Source organism: Sorex fumeus, unplaced genomic scaffold (genome assembly GCF_029834395.1).
Source record: "Sorex fumeus unplaced genomic scaffold, SorFum_2.1 ptg000024l, whole genome shotgun sequence".
Lineage (NCBI taxonomy): Eukaryota > Metazoa > Chordata > Mammalia > Eulipotyphla > Soricidae > Sorex > Sorex fumeus.
This window is the reverse complement of record NW_026606081.1, coordinates 27,565,696-27,580,729: the sequence shown is the minus strand read 5'-3', so window position 1 is coordinate 27,580,729 and position 15,034 is coordinate 27,565,696. Positions and strand designations below refer to the sequence as shown.

Below are 15,034 nucleotides of genomic sequence, written 5' to 3'. Positions count from 1 at the left end.
ATTTTCTTTCGTAAAAACTGACTATCAAGAATCTTCAAGGTCCAAACCCAGACCTTGAAAATTTAATCAGTTCCTATATTTTCCACAACCAATTACTTACAAATGACTCACAAAATATCACTCAGAAAATAAATTAATAAATTTATTAAATAAAATTAATTGAAGAACAAACATATCACTCAGATCTTTCCTCAGAGCTCCTCTATGCCCAGCTAACTGCCTACCCTCCACCTCAGTAACTCAAAAATCACCTACCTTACCCTATCCAAATGTCTTCTCTTTTAAGGAAAAAAAAGTACAAAAATATTTCCTCTTCTGCTTCACTGAGCGAACAAAACTTACTATCCATTCAGTGACTGAATGTAGAAATCTAGGACTTCTCTTGACCACTCCCTCCTTTTCCACGAAACAGTACATCACATGTCCTTCCATATGCATTCAAAATATATTTCAAATTACACTTAATTCCATCTTTTCCCAATGGTACTAAGTAAGCTCATCCTCAAGTGGATCATTACAATAGCCTCAACCTAATTCTTCCCACTGCAATAAAAGTGACCTTTGCAAAATTTAAATCTTTGAAAGTCATTAGTAACTCCTGCTTAAAACTCTTCTGTGTGAGGGTATGGTGCCGCCAGCAGATCAATCTGTACCTGTGAGGCGAGTGCATCAGTAGCCTGATGGCGCCTTCAGACTTCCAGATACCCCAAAATTGCTGCTGTGCCTTTGGCCAGACCCCAAAAACTTGGGGCAAAGTTTACCAAGAAAGTAAATGGCCATAAGTTAGGTATGTGGAAACACACCCACAAACCACCTTCGGTTCAGCTATATAATTGGAGGCATGGCCTCTCTGGTTCCTGATTGAACTGCTTAATGGCCATGATCCCAGAGACTCAGAAACAAATCTCAAAACCCAGCGGCTTTTGGCAGAAATGTGTCTGGTCCCTGCAGTAAGTTACCGGTGCTGGGACAACCCAGGTGGGAATAGTTTTCATGCCTTGGCCTGTTCCCCCCAGCGGCCCAGTGGCCGCCATCCTTCAGAGGCCACTGGACAGTCAGTTTTGGGCCCCCAGTGATGAGACATTTGGGGCCTCACGGGATGGGGTGGAGCTGGTCCTGTCCTCCCTGTCCCAACGAGACCCCAAGTCATCACCCACGAACAGCCTCTCTGGCTCCTGATCAAGCTGCTTAATGGTCATGATCCCAGAGACACAGAAACAAATCTTGAAACCTAGCGGTTTTTGGCAGAAATGCGTCTGGACCCCACAATACAATACTGTCGCCAGGCCACCCCAAGGAGGAAAGGGTGCTGTCCCTTCGCCTGCTCCCCCTTGACGGCTCAGTGGCCATCATCCTCCAGAGGCCATTGGACAGTCAGGTCTGGACTTGCAGTGACAAGACATTTTGGGCCTCACGGGATGGGGGTGGAGCTGGTCTGTCCTCCCTGTCCCAACGAGACCCCAAGTCATCGCCCACGAACAGCCTCTCTGGCTCCTGATCAAGCTGCTTAACGGCCATGATCCCAGAGACTCAGAAACAAATCTTGAAACCCAGTGGCTTTTGGCAGAAATGCGTCCGGACCCCACAGTATGATACTGTCGCCGGGCCACCCCAAGGAGGAAAGGGTGTTGTCCCTCCGCATGCTCCCCCTTGGCGGCTCAGTGGCCATCATCCTACAGAGGCCATTGGACAGTCAGGACTGGGACTACAGTGACGAGACATTTTGGGCCTCACGGGATGAGGGTGGAGCCGGGCCTGTCCTCCCCACCCCAACGAGACCCCAAGTCATCGCCCATGAACGGCCTCTCTGGTTCCTGATCAAGCTGCTCAATGGCCATGATCCCATAGACTCAGGAGCAAATCTCGAAACCCAGTGGCTTTTGGCAGAAATTCCTCCAGACTTAAGTGTTAAAATTTCAGAATTTCAAGATCACATAGCCGTACTGCAGCCACACAACATCATATGTTATTCATAACCAGCAATGGAACACAAATTGTCTACTGTTGCCTTTTCAGCAGATCTGAGTGTTGTGGTAAAATCTCAAATACTAACGGTGGGTCTGGTGTCGAAATACTCAATGTGATCAAAGTAGAGAGAGAGTAATGTGGAAATCATCTGCCCCACAGGTAGGGGGAGGGTGTGGGATGGGGGTATACTGGGGTTTTTGGTGGTGGAGAATGGGCACTGGTGAAGGTACGGGTGTTTCATTGTATGACCGAGACTTAGACCCAAAAGCTTTGTAACTGCTCTCACGGTAATTCAATAAATAAAATTATAAAAAATGAAAAAAAAAGGTGGAGTTCATGCACAATTCAATCAGCTAATCTGGCTGAATAAATAGCAGTACTCCTACATTAAAAAAAAAACTCTTCTGTGGCATCTCTCTTTTCTTATAATAAAACCCCAATCTTATAAGCAGTCAGAAGGCCCACCATGATCTGGACACACAAATCTTGTTCTGCACACGTTCCATTCACTCTGGCGGCTCTTCCACTTCTAAGACCATGCTATGCTTTCTTCCATCAGAAGGTGTGTGCAGGCTCTTCTATTTTCTGGAAAGTTCTTTTCCCATGTGGTCTACTGGAACAATAGCTATCCACGTCACATTCTAGTTCCTGGAACTGTGGTCTGAGGAAAGCACCTCTGGAGATGTGAGATTTATATAGGATTTCACAGGTGACCCTAATGCACTCAGCACTCCACTCAGGATCCTTAAAAGAAAAGGGAGGGAAGCCATGGTGGGAAAAACTGTGACAAAGTGAGCTGGAGGCTCTGGATCAGAGGATGATTTGAAGATGCTACCCTTTGAAAAGGTGAGGCAGGGAGACAAAAACAAATGAGGAGGCGTGCAGGTAGATAAGACAAGAAAATAAACTCTCCGAAAGCTTCCAGAATGAACACACTCCCATTTATACTCTGATGTCTGATAATAAACTGTACTGACATTGTTTCTGTCTAAATATGTTATAGCAACAAAACAAAAGCTAATACATCCATCTTCACTAGTAAATAACATATACTACAGATCTCAGATCAAACTTCCCCAACTCCTTGATTGGTAGAAATAATACAAAGTGCCAAAGTGTCCTTTAGATCACCAGTTAAATATGCAATCATTTAACCATGTTTAATTATTTCATTAACGTGCCTTTATTAGATTGAACCTCCACAGAACAGGAGCTACAGTTGGCAAAGGGAATGGCCGAAGGCAGGAGCTCATGAACCTTTTCACTTCGCAGCTGACCATCTGCTGTCTTCCACTGTGATCAGTGCCATTCTGCTGGGCAGGCAGAGTGGAGACTCCTTCCTCTGCCATCCTGCTTGCGCTCAACACACAGACCTGTTTCTGCAACTCCTTGCATTATTTCTTTCCTCTTCTCACTGTCTCATATCTCACTTGGAATCTCCAATTAGAACTATTGTTCACACAAATTCTTTGTGTCCTTAAATGCTACATTTTACAATGCATAAGAATACACAAAGCAATTTTTCTGATTACAAATTTCAAATTTCCTTGTATCTATTCTGCCTACTGATAAATATAAATATAAAAATTTAAAATAAAACCATTAATTTTTTACATCTTATTTTACTTTCTGAACCTTGAGTATTTATTATTGCTGTTGTAGACCTTAATTTCTAAAATAAATATCACTGATTTGTCATTGGCTTAATGTATTATAAAATTTCAGGAGTGCATGTTGTGCATATGTCTGTATCACTGTAATCCTGTTGTTCATCGATTGCTTCGAGCAGACCCCAGTAATGTCTCCTTTGTCCTAGCCCTGAGATTTTAAAAAGTGCCACATTTGAGGCTCTTTCAGGGTCAGGAGAATGAGACTCATCATTGTTACTGGTTTTTGGCATACTGAATACGCCACAGGGAGTTTGCCAGACTCTGTCGTGTGGGCAGGATACTTTTGGTAGCCTGCCGGGTTCTCCAGAGTAAGAACTAGATAATAAGATGTCGTGCGGCCGTGCGCTTCTGGGTCTTGGGTCTTGGGCCGTTGATGGGATAACACAGCGCCGGGGGCAGTTGGTGAGTGTAACACCTACATACTGGAAGATGGGGGATCTGGGTGGAGGAGGCCCCAGTCCCAATCTGAGCAGGCTTGGAGATCTATGCCCCAGGTCCCGCACACCTGGGTTTCTCTGCTGGTTCCTTCATGCCTGAGGCTCGTCCAAACATGTGGAGAGTGGTCTTAAGCATGGCTGTGGCTGTGGCTGGAGGTCTTCCGCTGCCAGGGCTCTGCCTGGGATGGGGAGAGAAACTCAACCCACCCTCCTCCAAGGGGCCCCAGTGAGGATGGCCAGGCATGGAGGCAGGAGTTCTCTTCCGGGAGCTGGGTTTTATAGTCTCTGGGTCTTGGTCACTGATGGGATTACATGGCGCCAGGGGCAGTTGGTGGGTGTAATGCCTACATACTGGAAGATGGGGGATCTAACACTGTATATGTCTAACACTTACAAACACTAGTAGACTTCCGGTGCCATCACTCTGAAAGAGTTCCCTTCACCCAATTCCTTCACCCTTCCTTCCCTTTCCCTAGAGCAATCACCAGATTTTTTTGGTTATTTTTATTCTGCATGATCAATCAGTTCAACAGCTTATTTAGATTCAACACATATTGAAAACCATGGATAATTACCTATCAACTTACTTTGCGTAGCTGAACCACCTCAAGTTCCATCCATGTTGCCAAGCAGGGCGTTTTTTGTTTTTGTTTTTTTCTGCTTGTTTTTGGGTCACACCTGACAGTGCTCAGGGGTTATTCCCAGCTCATCAGTGCTACTAGGTCTTTTTTGGGGGGGAGGGGGTGGGAGAACAAAAAATAAAGGTTTTTCTCTGCCTATATGTATGTAATCTGCAAACAGCAAGAGTTGAACTATTTCTTTTACAATTTAGATTGCTTTATATATTTTTGCGCCTGGTTGCACTGGCTAGGGCTTTCAACATGAAGCTGAAGAATACTGATAAGAGTAAACATCCTAGTTTAGTTTCAAATCTTGAGATAAAAGCTTTCAATTTTTCATTATAGAACAAGATGTCAGCTGTGGATTTATAATACATAGATGACCTTTATTATGTTAAGATATTTTCCTTTTGGGTGACAGTACAGCACGTAGAGCATTTGCCTTGCACACAGCTGACCTGGGTTCGATCAGCAGCATCCCACATGGGGTTGCCCCAAGCTCTGCACAAAGGAATTACTCCTGGCGGTACTCAAGGGACCATATGGGATGCCAGGGATCAAACCTGGGTTGGCTTCGTGCAAGGCAAATGCCCTCCCAGCTGCACTATCCCTCTGGCCCCTATGATACCCAGATACCCAAATTGGGATCCTCTTTCCTATGTGGGTGTGGGGATCACGCCTAGCGGTGCCTGGGGAACCATCTTTTGCAGTCCTGGGGAATGAACCATGGTAAAATTCATGACGACAAATACTTTAACCTCTGTAAATCTCTCCAACCCTTCATTTAAGAAAATGAAGTAATCTAGAAGAAGGACAAACGGGATGATTTCATTTTTATGTGGTATTTAGAATAACCAGACAGGGAATGCAATGTTTTAAAGTGTGGGATGCCCAGATCAACATTGGCGTCAGAGTACAGGGAGGAGAAAGGAAGAGTGGAGGGAGGGGAGAAGAGACAGATGAGAAGCAATGGGGGCCAAGATGGGGGAGTGAGGTATAAAGGTGGTGCTAAGGAATGAAAGAGCCACATATCCAAACCACAATCAACATCAATGATATCACAAGACCTAGACTTGAACAACCGAACTCAGAAAGGTGCCTGGCAGAGGGTAGGCTGAGTAGGGTGTGTGTGTGTGGTGGAGGGGGGGGCATAGGAAGGGAACCTGGGAACACTGGTAGGATCAGTGATGCAATAGTGTATGTCTAAAACTCAACTATGAATAAAGTCATAAAATTCACTTAACTTTTAAAGTCACATTTGAGTATAGCAGTCTCTTTCTCTGCTACCGGCATAAAAAATCATATTCTAAACTTGTAACAATGAGTCTATGTTTATCTTTGTATCTAATATGATTTTCTCCTATGCATAACATGGATCCTGACTTTTTTCTATGGTTCTATTTTGGTTCTTTGTTTGGAAGCCCTCATCCAATCGGTGCTCAGGGGCAGTCCCAGCTGTGCTCAGAAGACTATGTGGTTCTGAGGATCAAACCTGGGGCTCCCAGATGCAAAATATGGACTCCAGTTCGTTGAGCTGTCCCCTAGTCCTGAACATCCTGTTTTCTTTTTATCCATAAAAACACTGTCTAGCTTCTGGAATTCAATTCAGTGTGATTACAGAGATCTGGGCTTGCCTTACTACTTCTACTCTAGCCTTTGTTGTCCACTGTTTTATATTTTTGTTGTTATCTTCAATGTTTTCATCTCCCTTTTAATTAAGATGCTTTTTCCTGGTGAATTTCCCAATTTTTTCAATCTTTCTTCCAAATGACTCTGCTCCAGATTTGTTTTGTGGGTACCCTGAGCACTGTATCAGTCTTACTACATCTAAGTTAGTGCCAGTATTGATTCATTGTCTTTCGAATAAGCACATTCTGAACTGCTCTTTCCTTTGAATGTTTTGTTGATTCACTTTATTGCTCATGTTTCAGATTCTTTTTTACTACTTAGCACCGTGCTCAAGGATTTATGATCTTTTGCCTTTTTCTGTGCTGTGAAAGAAAACCCCTTGCAGGATTTTGACAGGTAGGGCTGGTGTGGTGAACATCATTAATCCTGTTTATCCCTGAAAGTCTACTTGTCCATCATATTTGAATGATAGTTTTTCAAGGAAAACTATTCTATACTAGAAATTTTCATTTTTCAGAATTAAGAATATAAATGTTTCAGGGCCATAGAGATAGTACAGGGGCTAAGGCACTTGCCTTGCATACAGCTGACCCCATTTCAAGTCCCCGAGCACACCAGGAGTGATCTCTGAGCACAGAGCTGAAAGTAAGTTCTGAACACCACCAGTTGTGGCTCAAAAACAAAAAACACAATAGTTAAAGTTAAGTCTTTTAAAGTGTATTTATGAGTTGCCCACTCATTTGTCTAAAAATATCTTATTTTACTTTTGATTAACATTCTGCTTGCTCTACAAGCTTCATTTTCTTTATCTCTCAGCTCTTTTCAGCACTCAGTTTTTGTTCAGAGTGATCATTTCCAACTACACTGTCACAGGTGGTCAGTTTTCTGTTCTGGATGGAGAATTCAGACCCTCTTTCCATGCTGGTAGTAGCCTAGGTGACACCCTCTAGCCCTTCAGAAAGGCATAATTGGTCTGAATAGGTTTTATGTTTGTTGTAGTTTTAGGATCACACCCAGTGCACTCAGGGCTAACTCCTGGCTCTGTTCACTCCAGGCTCTGCAGTCAGGGATCCCTCCAGGTGGGCTGTGGGACCATATGGGATGCCAGGTACCTGCAGGAGGGGCAAGTGCCCTGACTGCTGTACTATGGTTCCTCTCCCTCCCCTCCCTTCCCTTTTTCCTTCCTTCCTTCCTTCCTTCCTTCCTTCCTTCCTTCCTTCCTTCCTTCCTTTCTCCCTTCCCTCCTCCTCTCCTTCCTTCCTTCCTTCCTTCCTTCCTTCCTTCCCTTCCCTTCCCTCCCTCCCTCCCTCCCTCCCTCCCCTTCCTTCCTTCCTTCCTTCCTTCCCTTCCCTCCTCCCTCCCTCCCTCCCTCCCTCCCTCCCTTCCTTCCTTCCTTCCTTCCTTCCTTCCTTCCTTCCTTCCTTCCCTCCTCCTTCCCTTCCTTCATTCCTCCCTCCCTCCCTCCTTCCCCTCCCTCCCTCCCTCCCTTCTTCCTTCCTTCCTTCCTTCATTCCTCCCCTCCCTCCCTCCCTCCCTCCCTTCCTTCCTTCCTTCCTTCCTTCCTTCCTTCCTTCCTTCCTTCCTTCTCTCCTTCCCTTCCTTCCTTTTTACTTAAGGGCACCAAGATTTACAGTACTGTTTCATGAATACAATGTTCCAACATCATGAGTAGTGTTTCTTGACCGATGAACTTGATCACTGAACTAAACAATTTAGCAAAAAATCAGTCTTTCTTTTTCTTTTTTTAAATTTAGGACACTGTGACAGTTTTTCTTTTACTGAAAAACAAAAGAAACCAACATTATGTTCTTCATATAAATATCCTAAATGGGTTTAGGAAGTTTTCAAAGTTCCAGAAATAACATTAAAAATAAATTCTCCAGTACACTCTTTCTGTGCTAGGAGACCACTCCAGGTGGCTCCGTGGACCATAGGCAGTGCCAAGGACAATACTGGGGTCGACCACTTTCAAGGAAAGAGTCTGGCTCTTCTACTATCTCTCTGGACACAATCTACATTTTTTTGTTATTAATTCAGCATGATATGCACAGTTACAAAGTTGTTCATGATTGAGTTTCAATCATACAATGTTCTAATACCTGTACCTTCACCAGTGCACATTTTCTGCCATCAATGTCCCCAATTTTCCTCTTCCTCATCCCCCCGCCCCAAAACCTGCCTCTATGGCAGACATTTTTCTTCTCTTTCCTCTCTCTTACTTTCTTTTAAGACACTGTGGTTTGCAATATTGTTACTGAAAGGTTATCATGCATATCACTTTCTGCATATTGAGTTAATAAATGAAGAAATGAGTTATCTTGAAACTGATTTTGTAAAGAGTTGTCACCACCTTAAGAAGACTATGTTCTTTCAAATAACTCAAAACAGAAATACAGAGAAATAAAAATGACTGTAAAAGCTTAAATGACTCCAGAGGCAAAATGACTTAATCCAGAGCCTGGCAGCTTGCGACAGAAAAGTGAATGGACCATTCGTTAAACTCTGGCGCCATGCCTCCCCGGGAGGGAAAGGGTTTTGCTCCCTTCCGCCTCCCCCTCTCCCCCCCACAGCAAGGTGGCCGCCGCCTCAGAGCTTATAGGAAAGCCAGGTATGAACCAGTGGTGACGGGGCAACTGCAGTCTCATGGGAAGAGGACAGTACCGGCTTGTCCTTCACGCCCTACTGAGGTCATGAGTTGCCTCTCACGAGCGGCTCTCTGGCACAGCCATGGCTCCCGAGGCAAAAGGACTTAATCCAGAGCCCGGCAGCTTGCGGCAGAAAAGTGAATGGACCATTCGTTAAACTACGGGGGGGGGGGGGGGGGGGGGGGGGGTGTGGTACCGGCTCGTCCTTCACACCCTACTGAGGTCACGAGTTGCCCCCCACGAGCGGCTCTCCAGCACAGCCATAACACAAGATATACAGAAACCAATCTTGTAATTATTTGGCTCTTTGCAGAAATCCAAAATCACTATATGATTCTCTTAACCAGCTATAGAAAATAAAGTATTTCACAATGCCTTTTCAGCAATTCTGATTGTTGGAGGGGGAGGGATTCTACACAATAATGGTGCACCTCTTGTCGAAATAATGAATGTAATCAATGTAGAGAAGAGTTAAGTAGAAATCATCTGCCTCACAGGCATTGAGAGGGGTGGGAGGGGGTATATTGGGGTTCTTGGTGGTGAAAAATGAGTACTGGTGAAGGGAAAGATGTTTGATCATTGTATGACTGAGACTTAAACCTGAAAGCTTAGTAACTTTTCCCACAGTGATTCAACAAATAAATATAAGAAGATAAATAATTAAAACTATGAAAAAAAGCTTAAATGAACATATCAAACAATACGAGAAAAATGTGATTAAAGGGGCTGTAGAAATAAAAAAGGGAGCACAAAGAGCTTGTCCTGCATGTGGCCAGCCCCACTTGATTCCCAGCAACACACGGCCCTTGAGCACCTCCAGGTCTCAAGCAAGTCAGCCCTAAGCAACACCACCTGTGGCCTAAGCAACACCACCTGTGGCCCAAACCCTCTCTTCACCCAAACAAATAATCTAAAAAATAAAAAAACACAACTCTGTGATTCCTCTGAAATTAAAAACAGGCTAAATTAGCATTTCAAAAACAAAGAGAAAGATGATTTTAAATATCTCAGAGATACTTTTGTAATAATTTTTGTCACATTTAAAGGCTTAGTGGGAGAAAAATAATATTCATAGCTCTACATTAAAAAAACCTGCAGAGAAATGTTTAAATTATTCAAAATGGAAGAAGAAAAGGGTCAGAAAGTTAGCTCAATGGGCTGAATGCATTTCAGAAGGCTACACCCGGCTCTGCACTCAGGAATTCCTCCTGGTGGTGCTGAGAGTGCATCTGGTGTTCCAGGATTGAATCCAGGCTGGCCATGTGCAAGGCATGTCCTATCCACTGTACCCACTGTTTTGCAGGCAGGGGTCCCAGCTTTGATTGATATCCTGGGCAATACCCAGAGTGAACCTTAGCACATAGCCCAGCAGATCAAGCACAGCTGGGCATGGCCCCAAAGCCAAGACCAAAAACAAACAAAAAAGGCAACATAAGAAGTATAAAAGAAAGGTGAATTGGTCCTACAAGGAAATCTCAGCTCTGGTTTCTCTAACAACAAGAGGAGTGCAAATGCCATCAATATTCTTTGTGGTATATTAGGAAAAAGAAGTAGACTGAATGCGGGGGGGGCGGGGGGGAGGGGGGGGGAAGCAGACCAAAGAATTTTATTATCACCTTGCATGAAGGACAAGTTAAGTGACTCCATATTTATATCTCCATAAGAAAAAGTAGAAATAGACAGACATAAGAAAAATTTTATTAACATGACTGTAAAAGCTATTAGTGTTGAAATAACATAGAAAAATTAAGTCATTTCTCTACTTTCCAACAATTTTAAATATAAAAATTACAAAAGCTTAAACTTTTTTGCCTGGATATAGGGCTTGAATTAGATTTCTCTTAATTCTTCTGGGTGCTTTTACCTGCTGTGCAAAAAATATATATGTAGGCATTTTCAATGCAGATTTTAGAGTGTTATATTTCTATGAATAGGGAATTTTTATTCTTTCAGTTACCAGACTTCTCAAGGTTAATGTACTTCATAAGACAGCTAATACCAACAAATAACAAAAGAAACAAAATAACAAAATAACATACCTCCTTTTCTCCCATTTCCAATTTGCACAGCAGGCTGAAGGCTTCTTTCATTTTGCAACAAATGAGGCAAATGATAATAAATATTTGGCACTTGAAGAGATTTTTTGCTTGTAAACTCCTTTAATAACGATAAAGTGGTATCTGAAACACACAAGTATGGTCAATCCATTAAGTATATCTTATGAATGAATGTTCAGATTTAAAAAAATACAGTAGTATGATTTTATAAGAACTGAAAACCAAAATATCTCTGAGGTTCCTATAGTAGAGGGGAGGGTACTACCTGTTTTCCTCAATGTATTTTATGGGTATGGTCTAGTCTCAACATCTTTATCTCACGTTCAATTAACTTTGTACATGGTGAGAGTTAGGGGAGTAGATTCACTTTTTTTTCCCCGCATGCATTTATCACGCTTTCCCAACATTTGCTGAAGAGGCTTTTTTGCTCCATTTCAATCACTCATTTTCTTTGTGATAGATTAACTATCCAGTCATCTGAGTGTTCATCTCTAAAATCTTGATTCCAGTCCATTAGTCTCCCTTTATTCCTGTACCACACAGCTTAGATAACTATAACTTTAGAGCATAGTTTAAAGTCAGGGAATGTACTACCACCCATCTTCTTTTGTCTCAAAATTGCTTTGGATATTCAGAAAATGTTATGATTCCATACAAATTTTAGTAGCATTTGTTCTACATCTTGAAGAATAGCCTATTAATTTTGATGGAGTCTGCATTGAATCTGTATAATGCTTTGGGTAGAATGGTCATTTTGATAATTTTTCAAATCCACTAACTGGAATATTTTCCCATTTCCTTGACTACTCTTCTATTTCTTTCAATAGTAACTTATAGTTTTCAAAGTATAAGTCCTTCATGCCCAGTCCACCATGTCTTACAATACTGTTAATGGTAGGGTTTCATGCACAATACAATCCATCACACTCCCACCTCTGCAGTGAAACTTCCCTTCATCACCCTTAATTTTATTTTTCCTCCAGTTTGTTGTCTGCATTTAGAAAGGCAACAGATTTTTTTTTGTATTCTTTTTCTACCATTCTATTTTTTATATTGGTTTACTGGAGCCTTTAGGGTATACTCCGTATAGTAACATGTAGCCTGCAAATAGTAATAGTTCAATCCTTTCCAATTTGAATCCCTTAACGCTTTTATTCCCTGACAGCTGTGCTTAGGCCAAGTGGAGAGAGTGGGCATTGTTGCTCTAAGTCTAGTCTCCCAGGAAGGCTTTCAAGTTTTTGCCACTGATATTTCACATGACATTTGCTGTGGATTTATTGTATACGGCCATAATTACCTTGACTTATATAGCATCTATCCCAATATTTCGAGGGATTTTAACATGAATGTATGTTCAATCTTGTCAAAAGATTTCTCTACAACCACCGATATGATTATATGATTTTAATTTTTCTTTAGTTGACATGGTGTATCACATTAATTTATTTGCATATACTGAACCATCCATGCATCTGTGGAATGAATTCCACTTCATCGTGGTATGTGATTCTTTTGATATACTGTTGGATTCACTCTGATGTAATTTTGTTGAGGATCTTACCATCAATGTTGATAAGGGCTATAATTTCCGTTTTCAGTATTATCACCGTCTGGCTTTGGTACTAGGATATGTGGAAGCTGTTAGGAAGAATTCCTACTTCCCTAATAAGTTAGAAGAGCTTGAGGAGCACATGCAGATAGTGAGTATTCTTTGAGGTTAGATAGAACCCACTAGTTCTGGGCCTAAGCTTTTGCTTTGGGGGAGATCTTTAATTACTGTTTCAATTTCCTTACTCTTGATAGGTCTGTTCAGGTTTTCCACTGCTTCCTTGATTCAGTCTTGGGAGACCATCAGTTGTATCACTTGTCATCCCGTTGATTATAGATTTGCTTGAACAGGCGCCAGTAACATCTCCATTCATCCCAGTCACATGATAGTGTAGTCCAAAGGTGTCTGCTCGCTCCAAGAACATAAAGAGCCTCAAACCGTTTGTTCAGGGTTTTGACAAAGAAGTTTGATCATTTCGTAGGTGGGCAGCCATGCATTCTTTTGAGGTCAAGTAGAATTCAGCTGGTAACAGCTCTAGTCTCTAAAGTGCATTACGTGTCCAGCCCATCTGATTTTTGACGCCTTGGCAAACAAGACAGTGTCCCAAATTCTTGATTGTTGATAGAGGTCAGAACTCTGGATTCCTTCTCTCACTAGGTGAAACATGATATTCCAAGCATAGTTCTTTCAATTCCTCATTGGTAGACCTGAACAGCATTCTCATCCTGTTTTCATAGGGCCCAGGTCTCTGAGGTGTATGTTAGTGCAGGAAGAACGGTGGAGTTGAAAAGACGTGTCCGGAACTGGAGGTTCTTCATCCTCTTAGCCACTTCTTTGATGCTCTTGAAAGCGTTCCATGCTGCTCTCTTCCTCCTGTGCAATTCAGGTGCCAGGTCATTTGTCATGTTGAGTACTTGAACTAGGTACACATAACTACTGCATTCTAAGATGTTCGTTCCATTGAGGGAAAATGGAAGGTCAGAAACTAGTCTGTTTCTCATGAACATTATCTTGGTGATATTCAGCTGCAGTCCAACCTTTCCACACTCACAGTCAAAGTTGGCCAGCATTTGTGCTGCTTGGCCGATATTTGGTGTTATTAGAACGATGTCATCAGCAAAACGGATGTGGTGTAGTTGCCAGCCCTCTGCCTTCATTCCCATTCCTTCCCATTTCAGTCATCACATAACATTCTCGAGGTGGCACTGAAGAGTTTTGGTGAAATGGTATCACCCTGTCGAACCCCTCTCTTTATATCAATGATCACTTCCTTGTAGAATGGTGAGATCCTGGTGGTGAATCTGTAATACAGCTCACAGAGGATCCTGATGTACTGTGTTTGAACGCCCTGTTTGTCTAGGGCTTCAATGACTGCTTCAGTCTCAACAGAATCAAAGGCCTTCTTTAAATCAATGAACATTAGCCAGAGCGGCATCTTGAACTCTTGCAAAGCTTCAATGAGCTTGGTCACTGTGTGGATATGGCCAATCATACTGAATCCTTTTTGGAACCCGGCTTGCTCGCATGGTTGTCCTTTGTCTAGTGTTCTGCCCATCCTATTAGGATGACTCGAGTGAATAACTTGTACATGGAGTACAACAAGCAGACTGGATGATAGATGCTGATGTCTCCTTTCTTGTACAGATGTCTCCTTTCTTGTACAACAGAACGTACCTGCTGGTTTTCCACTGGGATGGAACCCTGCATTCAGACAGGTAGTGTGTGAAGAGCTGAGCCAGTGTATTGACGAGTCTGGCAGCAGATTCTTCAGGTGTTTGAGTCTGACCTTGTCTATGCCAGGTGCTGTATGCTTCTTTACAGACAAAATGGCATGTCGGATTTCAGGAGGGAGAATGCTTGGAATGACATATCCATCCTGCGGAATTTGGTATGTGGGCAGGTGGACGTGGCTATCGAAGAGATCCGAGTAGAAGTTGTGGATGATCTTCTCCATTGTCCTTCTGGAAGATGTGATAGGTCCATCAGGAAGTCGGAAGGTAGTTATCTTGGTCATTGTAGTTGGTGAAGGACAGGCGGGCATTGTGAAGACTTTTCCCAGCTTCTGTCTCATCAGCCAGCACTGCTGCTCTTTTCTCTTTGAGGCCTTTCTTTATCGCTTCTCTGCACTGTTTTGAAAGCTCGGACATTCTCTTGTGATTGCCTGAGGCTCCCACCAAACCACGTTGGCCAATGAGCTCGAGAGTTTTTGAAGATAGGCATCTTTTTGTGACTCTCTCTCTCTCTCTCTCTCTCTCTCTCTCTCTCTCTCTCTCTTACTCTCTCTCTCTCTCTCTCAGCGTTCCTCGCACAATCACATATGTGCTGAACCAGTCGATTGTATTCTTTGTTGATGTTGTCAACAACGGCACCTTCCTAAATTGCTTCAATAGTGCCAAAGATCTCCCAGTTGGTGGTCGTTCTGGGAGTTCTCTTCTTAAACTTTGCAGTCCTTTCTCCCT

At 42.8% G+C, this 15,034-nt stretch overlaps 1 protein-coding gene across 1 annotated transcript in view; it reads right to left on the bottom strand.

The window, feature by feature from the left end:
• Positions 1-15,034, bottom strand: part of MGAT4A (alpha-1,3-mannosyl-glycoprotein 4-beta-N-acetylglucosaminyltransferase A) — a 141,966-nt gene that overhangs the window by 65,000 nt on the left and 61,932 nt on the right. Inside the window, exon 4 of the mRNA XM_056114258.1 lies at positions 11,009-11,149. Coding sequence (XP_055970233.1) covers positions 11,009-11,149 — 141 coding nt within the window. The remainder of the gene's footprint in view (positions 1-11,008; positions 11,150-15,034) is intronic.